Raw genomic sequence first — 12,390 nt, forward strand, 5'->3', positions numbered from 1 at the left:
TAGACTCAGGTGCTGCCCTGAGTCTGATGGATCTGTCATTTGCCAAGCGCTGCGGTTTTGTTCTGGAGCCATTAGAAAATCCTATCCCTCTTAGGGGTATTGATGCTACGCCTTTGGCAAAAAATAAACCGCAGTTTTGGACACAGGTTACCATGTGCATGACTCCCGAACATCGGGAGGTGATACGTTTTCTTGTTCTGCATAAGATGCATGATTTGGTTGTTTTGGGTTTGCCATGGTTACAGACCCATAATCCAGTCTTGGACTGGAAGGCAATGTCGGTGTCAAGTTGGGGCTGCCATGGAATTCATGGAGATTCCCTGCCCTTGTCTATTGCTTCTTCTACGCCTTCGGAAGTTCCGGCGTATTTGTCTGATTATCAGGATGTCTTCAGCGAGTCTAAGTCTAGTGCACTGCCTCCTCATAGGGAATATGACTGTGCAATAGATTTGATTCCTGGCAGTAAGTTTCCTAAGGGGAGACTGTTTAATTTGTCGGTACCTGAACATACCGCGATGCGTTCATATATCAAGGAGTCTCTTGAGAAGGGGCATATCCGTCCTTCTTCTTCCCCTCTTGGTGCGGGATTCTTTTTTGTGGCCAAAAAGGACGGATCTTTGAGGCCTTGTATTGACTATCGGCTTTTAAACAAGATCACTGTCAAATTTCAGTATCCTTTGCCGCTGTTGTCAGACTTGTTTGCCCGGATTAAAGGTGCCAAGTGGTTCACCAAGATAGACCTTCGTGGTGCGTACAACCTTGTGCGCATTAAGCAAGGCGATGAATGGAAAACCGCATTCAATACGCCCGAAGGTCATTTTGAGTACTTGGTGATGCCATTTGGGCTCTCTAATGCACCTTCAGTTTTTCAGTCCTTCATGCATGACATTTTCCGGAAGTATCTGGATAAATTTTTGATTGTTTATCTGGATGATATTCTGTTTTTTTCTGATGATTGGGACTCGCATGTGGAGCAGGTCAGGATGGTTTTTAAGATTTTGCGTGAAAATTCTTTGTTTGTTAAAGGCTCAAAGTGTCTCTTTGGTGTACAGAGGGTTCCCTTTTTGGGGTTCATTTTTTCCCCTTCTGCTGTGGAGATGGACCCAGTCAAGGTCCGAGCTATTCATGATTGGACTCAACCCTCGTCAGTTAAGAGTCTTCAGAAGTTCTTGGGATTTGCTAACTTCTACCGTCGTTTTATCGCAAATTTTTCTAGCGTTGTTAAACCATTGACGGATATGACCAAGAAAGGCTCTGATGTAGCTAACTGGGCTCCTGCTGCCGTGGAGGCTTTCCAGGAGTTGAAACGCCGGTTTATTTCGGCGCCTGTTTTGTGCCAACCTGACACCTCACTTCCCTTTCAGGTGGAGGTGGATGCTTCGGAGATTGGGGCAGGGGCCGTTTTGTCGCAGAGAGGCCCTGGTTGCTCTACTATGAGACCTTGTGCCTTTTTCTCCAGGAAGTTTTCGCCGGCAGAGCGAAATTATGATGTGGGCAATCGGGAGTTGTTGGCAATGAAGTGGGCATTTGAGGAGTGGCGTCATTGGCTCGAGGGTGCTAAGCATCGTGTGGTGGTCTTGACTGATCACAAAAATCTGATGTATCTCGAGTCTGCTAAACGCCTGAATCCTAGACAGGCCCGCTGGTCATTGTTTTTCTCCCGTTTTGACTTTGTGGTCTCGTATTTACCAGGTTCTAAGAATGTGAAGGCCGATGCTCTGTCTAGGAGCTTTGTGCCTGATGCTCCTGGAGTCGCTGAACCTGTGGGTATTCTTAAGGAAGGAGTTATCTTGTCAGCTATTTCTCCTGATCTGCGGCGTGTGTTGCAGAGATTTCAGGCTGGTAGGCCTGACTCTTGTCCATCTGACAGATTGTTTGTGCCTGCTAAATGGACCAGCAGAGTCATTTCCGAGGTTCATTCCTCAGTGTTGGCAGGGCACCCGGGAATTTTTGGCACCAGAGATCTGGTGGCCAGGTCCTTTTGGTGGCCTTCCTTGTCAAGGGATGTGCGGTCATTTGTGCAGTCCTGTGGAACTTGTGCTCGAGCTAAGCCTTGCTGTTCTCGTGCCAGCGGGTTGCTCTTGCCCTTGCCTGTCCCGAAGAGACCTTGGACACACATCTCTATGGATTTCATTTCTGATCTTCCAGTGTCTCAGGGCATGTCTGTCATCTGGGTGATATGTGATCGTTTCTCCAAGATGGTCCATTTGGTTCCTTTACCTAAGCTGCCCTCCTCTTCTGATCTGGTTCCTGTGTTCTTCCAGAACGTGGTTCGTTTGCACGGCATTCCTGAGAATATTGTGTCGGACAGAGGATCCCAGTTTGTTTCCAGGTTCTGGCGATCCTTTTGTGGTAGGATGGGCATTGATTTGTCGTTTTCATCCGCTTTTCATCCCCAGACTAACGGACAAACGGAGCGAACTAATCAGACTCTGGAGGCTTATTTGAGGTGTTTTGTTTCTTCTGATCAGGATGATTGGGTGACCTTCTTGCCGTTGGCTGAATTTGCCCTTAGTAATCGGGCTAGTTCCGCCACCTTGGTTTCGCCATTTTTCTGCAACTCTGGTTTCCATCCTCGTTTTTCCTCGGGACATGTGGAGCCTTCTGACTGTCCTGGGGTGGATTCTGTGGTGGATAGGTTGCAGCGAATCTGGAGTCATGTGGTGGACAACTTGAAGTTGTCACAGGAGAAGGCTCAGTGTTTTGCCAACCGCCGCCGCGGTGTGGGTCCCCGACTTCGCGTTGGGGATTTGGTATGGCTGTCTTCTCGATTTGTTCCTATGAAGGTCTCCTCTCCCAAATTTAAGCCTCGCTTCATTGGTCCTTACAAGATATTGGAAATCCTTAATCCTGTATCCTTTCGCCTGGATCTTCCGGTGTCGTTTGCCATTCACAACGTATTTCATAGGTCCTTGTTGCGGCGGTACGTTGTGCCTGTGGTCCCTTCTGCGGAGCCTCCTGCTCCGGTGTTGGTTGAGGGCGAGTTGGAGTACGTGGTGGAGAAGATCTTAGATTCTCGTCTCTCCAGGCGGAGGCTTCAGTACCTGGTCAAGTGGAAGGGCTATGGTCAGGAGGATAATTCCTGGGTGGTCGCCTCTGATGTGCATGCGGCCGATTTGGTTCGTGCCTTTCACGCCGCTCATCCTGATCGCCCTGGTGGTCTTGGTGAGGGTTCGGTGACCCCTCACTAAGGGGGGGGTACTGTTGTGAATTTGCTTTTTGGCTCCCTCTAGTGGTTACTAGTGATTTGACTCTGGGTATGTCAGTCATCCCTTGTATGCTCACCTGGGCCATTAGTTCAGGGGTGTTGCTATATAAGCTCCCTGGACCTTCAGTTCAATGCCTGGCAACGTTGTAATCAGAGCTAATCTGCTGTGCTCTTGTCTACTGATCCTGGTTCCTGCTAGATTAAGCTAAGTCTGCTTTCTTGCTTTTTGCTATTTGTTTTTGTTTGCATTTTTGTCCAGCTTGTACATAATCTGTATCCTAACCTTGCTGGAAGCTCTAGGGAGGCTGGAGTTCTCCCCCCGGGCCGTTAGACGGTTCGGGGGTTCTTGAATTTCCAGTGTGGAATTTTGATAGGGTTTTTGTTGACCATATAAGTTATCTTACTACATTCTGCTATTAGTAAGTGGGCCTCTCTTTGCTAAACCTAGTTCATCTCTGTGTTTGTCATTTCCTCTTACCTCACCGTTATTATTTGTGGGGGGCTTGTATCCAACTTTTGGGGTCTATTATCTGGAGGCAAGAGAGGTCTTTGTTTTCCTCTTCTAGGGGTAGTTAGTCCTCCGGCTGGCGCGAGACATCTAGCGACCAACGTAGGCATGTTCCCCGGCTACTTCTAGTGTTGGCGTTAGGAGTAGATATATGGTCAACCCAGTTACCACTGCCCTATGAGCTGGATTTTTGTACTTCGCAGACTTACTTGTTTCTCTGAGACCCTCGCCACTGGGGTCATAACAGCATCGCCAGACACTCTCGCAGCACCGGACACCCCTGTGCCCTGTAGCACCGCCGGACACCCCCTCATCCCAGCCAGCGGCAAAGGTACCGGTAAGGTATATACACATTATAAGACGCACACTCATTTTCCCCCCAAATTTGAGGGAAAAGTGCATCTTATAATCCGAAAAATACGGCATATTGCATAGTCTCTTCTCATTATGTATATTGCCACCCGTTTTTACACAGTTCCCTCTCTTGTTATGTTTAACGCCGTCATTTATTACACAGTTCCCTCTCATTATGTACAGCATTGTTATTTATAGTGCCCTGGTCTTTATTTCATACTGCCCTGTTTTGTTAGTTATACACTGAAATGATAACTGATGGAGCATGATAAAGCTTTTTTTCTGTTGGAGGAGGCTAAGGGTATGTGCAGATACAGTAGAATTCTATATACGGTATATATTATGTGAAGCAATACAAACGGAGGAAGGATGGGGACAGGAGCCACTCTGAGCCTGGAGTTATTGCTGCAGTAATGGCAGGAGGTGTCTGGGGTCAGTAATTACAAGCAGTGAATTAGTGCCTGTGATGCAGCTCCCTGCTATCTGATCGGTGCAGGATCAGGTTTCTCAGCCATTCACTGCACCGACCAGGAAGCACAGAGCACACAGTCACTAAGTCACTGCTGTCATCATGGACACGTGCCTCCTGACACTGCTGCTCGGGGGATACTAACCAGCAGCAGTGAGAACTCCCGGCCATCCCTCACCTTGTGCTCTGGAAGAAGAGGCCCTGAGATCTGGAACACAGAGGCTGCAGGACACCTGTTGCAAGCAGAGGACCCTGAGGAGGAGCTGCGCAGACCAGGGCAGCGGGGGTGCACTCAGCCACTCACTGAGAGGTTGAAGTTTGCAATCGAAACAAACTTTATTTAAAATGTATACACTGCCTAGCCACGCCCCTGCATGTGGAACTAGAAAGCGATGCTGTGCTTTTCCTGCCTCATAGAGCCAGCAGCAGCATCAAGAGGAGAGGAAGGGGGCCCCTTACGGCGTCTCCTGCAGCGTGCAGGGCCCTCTCTGACAGCAAATGACTCCGGTACCGGCCCCCTTCCTCTCCTTTTAGTGGAGATGCTGCCGCTGGCTCTATGAAAGAACAAAACACTTCAACAGCTGATTGGGCCCCCTCTCCTTTGGGGCCCCTGTGCAGCCGCACTGGCTGAACCGGCGGTATGTCCGCCCATGAAATACAGTTCAGTGTGAGGATTGAGTAGTAGTTCTATGGCTATATTGTGTTCAGATATGCATTCTTAAAGAGAACTTGTCAGCATGATTTTGGAATATAAAGACATGGCTGTAATGGCACTGTAATACTGTTTACATTGATACCTTTGGCGAAGAAATCCGCTTTGTTGTTCTTCTCTAATCAGCATTTGAAGTTTTCTGCTAATTAGATTTCGGTGCACAGGGGCCGGACTGTGCACTGGGTCTTCTCCTCCCTGTCTTTGATTCTCCAGCCCCTCCGCCACTCCCAGTCTGTAAAAGACAGGTCACTGCTAAGATTTCAAGCAGAGGAGACAGGTCACTCAAAGACTAGAAGCTGAGGGGCCAGGGAATCACCGTTGAAGAGAAAAAAACAGTGTACTGTTCATCCCTGTGCACCAAAATCTACTTCACAGAAAACCTCAAATGCTGATTACAGAAAAACAACAAAGGGGATTTCTTCACCAAAGATATCAATGTAATCAGTATTACAGCACAATTACGCGCATGTATTTTCTTTAAATTACAAAATCGTGCTGCCAGGTTCTTTTAAGACTGCATAGAAAAACACACTCCCAAAATGTAATGCAACATACCAGACAATACAACAATCACAACAAATTCTTTTAAGTAATTTCATGTTTTAACACATTAAGGCCCATTCACACGTCCGTATTATATGTCTATATGCGGTCTGATTTTTAAGAACCACAAATATGGACACACGCACACCCATTGTATTCAATGGTGGTGTGCACATGTCAGGTTTTTTGCATGGACAGTGTGTCCGTATAAAAAACCCACAAACGTCCTTTTTTTCCACACAGTATGGTCAAAATGCATGCCGCACACGTGCACACTGGCGGCACATGGATGATATCCATGTGTCAACAGTGTGACACGTACCAGCGCCTGGGAAAAGCAGTACAATTAGTGCTGTCTCCAGGGGCCAGGTGCTTAAAGGGAACCTGTCAGCAGGATTGTGCTCAGTAACCTACAGACAGTGTCAGGTCGGCGCCATTATATCGATTAAAATGATACCTCGGTTGATGAAATCAGTCTTGTTTGCTTTTTAATCTTCATTTTCAGTTTTGAGTTAATGAGATTCTCATGACCTGGGGCGGCCTGTGGTGGTGGGGTCTTCAATTCTCATCATTGTCCCCTGGTCTCCCTGCGCTCAGCGAGACCAGGCGACAATGATGACAGTTGTAGTCAGTGGCCAACGTCTTTGCATAGCACGCACTACACTGTGTTCCAAATTATTATGCAAATAATATTTCCTTATATTTTCTCTAAATTACCTATCTGAATTGCAGTCATTGTTATTTTCCAGTCATCTACTATTCTAGTATAATTGCAATGTTTTGGAACAAACTGCCTATGAAAATAGTATCTTTTTAAAAAAAATAAACACTCAAAATGCATGTTCCAAATTATTATGTACAGCAGAGTTTTCAACCTTTTTTTTATTTTGAACAAAAAAATGGTCAATTGTGAAGTTATAAGCATTATCAGCTTATTACAAAATGAAATCAAACAGTTTTCAAGTGAAAACTTTATTCTAGGTGATGTTACATTTGCACATAGGACCCCTTGTTCGAAAGAAGCTTCTGAACTATCTCGTCCATTGAATTTGTCAGTTTTTGGATGGTTTCTGCTTCAATTGTTTTGCATGTGGACAGAATAACCTCCCAGAGCTGTTGCTTAGATGTGAACTGCCTCCCGCCATCATAGACACTCCTTTTGATGATGCTCCAGAGGTTCTCAATGGGGTTGAGGTCAGGGGAAGATGGTGGCCACACCATAAGTTTGTCCTCTTTTATGCCCATAGCAGCCAGAGATGCAAATGTGTTTTTTGCAGCATGAGACGGTGCATTATCATGCATGAAAATGATCTTGCTGCGGAAAGCCCGGTTCTTCCTCTTGAACCATGGTAGGAAGTGTTTTTAGAAACTCCACATAGATTATGGAGTTCATCTTTACCACTTCAGGTATCATAAAGGGGCCGACAATCTCTCTCCCCATGATTCCAGCCCAAAACATTACTCCACCTCCTCCTTGTTGGCGCCTTAGCCGTGTTTTCATGGGGTGTCCATCAACCAGCCATCCTCCACTCCATCCATCTGGACCATCGAGCATTGCACGGCACTCATCGGTGAACAAAACAGTTTGGAAGTCAGTCTTCATGTATCGTTTGGTCCACTGGAGCCGTTTCTGCTTGTGTGCAGTCGATAGAGGTGGTCGACAGGATGGCTTACGCACAGCCGCAAACCTCTGAAGGATCCTGCATTTTGTTGTTCTGGGGACGTTGGAGGCACCAGCAGCTTCAAAAACTTGTCTGCTGCTATGACGAGGCATTTTTGCAGCTGCTCTTTTAACCTTACGCAATTGCATGTTGGAAAGAGTCCTCAATTTTTCCTTATCAGCACGCACACGTGTGTGCTGGGAATCAGCTACATACTTCTTGATTGTGCGATGATCACGATGAAGTGTCTCGGCAATGTTGATTGTAGTCATGCCTTGACCTAAATACTCCACAATTTGTTGCTTCTCAGCATCCTTTTTCTTTCCCATTTCGGCAAAAAATGTAGGCTGCTTAATAATGTGGAACAGCCTTCTTAAGTAGTCTTGCCTTTATTTGGACACACCTGCCAAACTAATTTGCACAGGTATCTGCAATTGCTTTCAGTGATATAAAGAGCCCTGACACACATCACCATCAATGAGTTTAAATGACAAACAAAAAAATTCTAACCTTATCACTCCTAAACTCTATGTGCATAATAATTTGGAACACAGTGTACAACTCCCATCATGTCGCCTGGTCACACTGATCACAGGGAAACTAGGTGACAATGATGACAGTTGTAGTCAGCGGCCGCTGTCTGTGTATAACGCTGACTACAACTGTCATCATTGTCGCCCCTCTACATTCGGCTACGGATCATTTTCTCCCCACTGCATTCAGTTGTGTTAAGGTGTCGGGCAGCATAATAACGCTGTTAACCTGCAGATTAACCTCATATCTGCAGGTTAACAGCATTATTTCTGGCGACAGGTTCCCTTTAAGGCCTTGTTCACACGCTCAATATTTGGCCAGCCAAAACCAGGAGTGGGTGATAAATACAGAGATGGTGGTGACATGTTTCTATCATTCTTTTCCTCTGATTGTTCCTCTCCTGGTTTTGGCTTACAAATACTGAGGTAAAAAACTCACCAAATACTCAATTATGTGTACATGGCTTAAAGGGCTGCTATTGACTTTTAGGATTACTACTTTCAAATGATGGACGCTATTACCTTGCTTTGTGATAAAGCTGTTTGCATGTCTACATCTTTTGAAGACAAGATCTTCCTAATATGATACGCCTTATAAAACACCACATAAACGATTAAGGCTATGTGCACACGTCAGAATTTCTTGCTGAAATTTCCTGAACAAAACCGGACAATTTCTGCTAGAAATCCGCATGCGTTTTTTTTGCGTTTTTCTCGCGTTTTTTTGCGCTTTTTTTTGCTATTTTTTTGCGTTTTTTTTTCCGAAGATTTCCCAATGCAATAATATAGTGGGAAATCCGCAAAAAATCCGTAAAATTAATGAACATGCTGCATTTTTTACCGCGATGTACAGAAATTGTGGAATGCATTATAAACAATGGGATGCATATGTATGCGTTTTTAAAGTGTTTTTTATCACGAAAAAACGCAATAAATCCTGAACGTGTGCACACAGCCTAAATGTGAACGGCATTGTGGTATCTCTGTGCCCTTGGGTGCACTGTTATTTAACCAAGAACCAGTTGATCGTTAACATCTTTACTATTGCAACATCTGAAAAATATTACTAGGAGAATGCAAGTCCTCTGAGGTCCAAATCATCAGTATCTAATCTGCCATCGGGTTATATTCAAATGAAAAATGAATCCGCTTCTTCTTATCCCTTTTCCTATTTGCTAACATCAAAGTATATCAAAGGCTTCAGAAATAACCATTATTTTCTGTGACTGAAATAGGAATTTCCCATAGAATTAATGCACCACAATATAAATTTTTTTTTTTTTTTTAATTATCAGATGGATGGTTACTATTATAATGCCATACTATATTTGTGGCCATGGTTTTTCTTTAGCCCTTAGCCTTGTTTAAATAACTGTCAAATGAGAAAAAAAACCTTCCTTCACACTGGTCCATACAATGATCCGGTCATCACTGAATCTACCCAAATTTAAATCAGCCCTCTTTTCCAGAATATAAAATAAATATATTCAGCATCGTCTTGCCTGTAAAACACCAATCTATCAAAATATTCAATTATTTAAACTGTGCGTTAAATGCAAAAAAGAAAAAAAAATTGAGACACCAGAATTGTATGTTTTTGGCCACCGCACATCCTCCCCACCCTGTAGTCATACTGACCTGAAGAATTTATATGGTCAGGTGATACATACAAAATGTGAATTAAAAAAAAAAAACAATAACAGAATTGTGTTTTTTTTCTTCACCAATTCACCCTACTTGGAATTTCATTAAAATTACAAATTGTTTCGCAAAAACAAAAAAGAACAAAAAAGCAAGCAGTCATACAGCTCTGCTGGTGGAAAAATAAGAAAGCGCAAAAGTGAATAATCGCCTGGTCTTAAAAGGGATCATTTAAATTTAGTGAAGCAGCTTTGCATCTACTCTATTTCTTGTACTACTACCTTTTATTTCTAATACAAAATTTTAATTATGTTCCAAAACATTATTTACTCTACTTTATAGATTTTTTCATGATAAATCAGCAGTGGGACCATAAAAATTGATCAGTGTGACATCAACTGACTTTATTGCCTGTAGAACCAACACATATTACCCTTCATGGACATATTCTGTATTTAAGCAATGGCCATGGCGTATAGCACAATAATAATGCTTCATAGAGATGCACAGAGCTGTAGCCAATACAACATAGACTGCCCCTCTATTTAGATTTTCTGCAATAACTATAATCCAAAAAGTAATTACAGGTTATATTCATTTATATTTTATGTGTTCACATATCTTCTTATTATATGTTTTTCAGAAATGTCTTCAGAAAACCCCTTTATCTCAACTGTAATTTGATTAAAAAAAACCTCAAAAGTTTGGTGTTATTCACCCTTACCGGGTCCAACACTGAGTCTCCACTGCTGCCCCGATGTCTCGTATTGTCTGCAGTGACGACATCACAACAACGGCGCTGCAGCCAATAACTGAGCTTGATGGCACTGCCCTAGTTCACTGCATGATCGCCTCAGAGATCACTGTTTGGCTGCAGCGTTGTCGACATGAAACCAGCACTGTGGACAATATCAGACACTTGAATCTGCAGTGTAGACTCCGCACTGGACCCAGAGAAGATGAGAATTTTTTTTTTTTAAACAAATTGCAGCTAAGAGATGGGTTTTCCAAAAAATGTAAAACCCTTTTAAGTCTTATATATTCACAGGTGTAGGACCTGTTGACACTACCATGGTTGACACTACCATTTTGGTTCTTCTCAATTGCTTTTTCATGAAAAAAAAAACAACCCAAAAACCTGACAGATTGTTAGAATCCATGCCAGAATTGATTAATATGAATACATCATAGTCACTATGAATTCTGTAAAAACAGAGCCCATGATTCGGGATGAAGGCCATAAACTGGATGTGCCATCTGCTAAATCATCTGTAGGCTGATTTGCATTATCGCTCCTAATAATATGCAGGTTCACTGTAAGGAATTCAGTATAACTCAAAGATCGGATATTAATCCACATGTGTATTTTACTTACAGATCATAGAAGATTGGAAGTACGTAGCTATGGTTGTGGACAGACTCTTTCTATGGATTTTCATCATTGTTTGCGTGGTAGGAACAGTTGGACTTTTCATGCAGCCGCTCCTACATAACCAGGCACCAACTGGCAGCCACTAGAGGACAGAACACCGGGCAATATTACTTTAAGGATGGGATCACACATGCGAGAAATACGGCCGAGTCTCGCATGTTAATACTTGGCATTGTCGCCATCACTCAGGAGCGGAGCGTGCAGCCACATAGCAATACATGCAGCTGCACGCTCCGCTCCTGAGTGACGGCGGCAGTCCCGGGTATTCACATGCGAGACTCGGCCGTATTTCTCACAAGTGTGATCCCGGCTTAATAATGACAATGCTTCTAATTTATATCCTTGCTGGAGTCCAAAGGATAATTGATGATTTTTTTCTATGAGTTCATTAATGGAGATAACAAGCTGATTTATCATGTAACTCACTTTGGAATGTCAGACTTGATTTGAAGCTTTGCATTTATATCCAATAAAGAACTTTTTTTTAAAAATGATGAAATAGTATTTTTAAAAAAAACAAAAATTCTTTCATTCTTCTGTCAATGAAGATGAGTCCTAGCCCTGTTTCAGTGGCCTTCCTTTTTAAAGATGTCCTGTCACCATGTAAAAAGAGGGCAGTTTTTGTACTTATTTTATTCCAGCAGCTTCCTTGCATATTCCCATGTTGTAAAATCAATGGTGTCATTCAAATGTACAACTTGTCCTGCAAAAAACAAGCCCTCACACGGCCATATTGACAGAAAAATAAAAAATGTAAGGCACTATTAGGGGGGATGATGAGAGAGGGAGCGTAACGCTCCTTCTCTCATCAATGCAGTCAGCTGTATCGGCGATGGGCCCTCCCGCCTGCTCAGGGGCCCCATAGTGGCCGGGCGTCAGAGCAGGGAGATCGATTCTCCCTGCTCTGCTGCAGTATGTAACCATTATAGTTTATTGCCCCAATGGCACATACGCCCGAATCCCATTTTGTGGGGGATACGGACGTAAGCCCGGACGTGACCAACAAATGGGTGCCAGAACTCAGTATGAAGAGCACCCTAAGGGTATGTTTCCACGGTCAGGAAACGCTGCTTGTTTGACGCTGCGCAGAGCTGCAGCGTCAAACAAGCAGCGTCCAGATGTTCCAGCATAGTGGAGGGGATTTTATGAAATCCCGTCTCCACTATGCGTGGAAACCCGCACGCGGCGGCCCTGCGACTCCGGACATGCTGCGCGTCTTTTCAGATCGCAGCATGTCCGTACACCTTGCGGGGACGCAGCGTCCCCGCAAGGCATATCACAGGGCCCTATGGGACAGAGCGATCATCCCGGATGTGAAGAGTTAACACA

General features: G+C 44.1%; 1 protein-coding gene across 2 annotated transcripts in view; it reads left to right on the plus strand.

Annotated features, from left to right (window-relative positions):
* The window catches only part of CHRNB4 (cholinergic receptor nicotinic beta 4 subunit), a 77,292-nt gene extending 65,523 nt beyond the window's left edge, over nt 1–11,769 (plus strand). Inside the window, exon 7 of one of the 2 annotated variants that reach the window (XM_077264268.1) lies at nt 11,007–11,238. In XM_077264268.1, coding sequence (XP_077120383.1) covers nt 11,007–11,147 — 141 coding nt within the window. In that variant the 3' untranslated portion in view covers nt 11,148–11,238. Of the gene's footprint in view, nt 1–11,006 lie in introns of both variants that reach the window. The other variant, XM_077264267.1, reaches the window with a different exon arrangement.
* Nucleotides 11,770–12,390: the final 621 nt, after the last annotated feature.

This window comes from Ranitomeya variabilis, chromosome 5 (genome assembly GCF_051348905.1).
Source record: "Ranitomeya variabilis isolate aRanVar5 chromosome 5, aRanVar5.hap1, whole genome shotgun sequence".
NCBI classification, from domain to species: Eukaryota; Metazoa; Chordata; class Amphibia; order Anura; family Dendrobatidae; genus Ranitomeya; species Ranitomeya variabilis.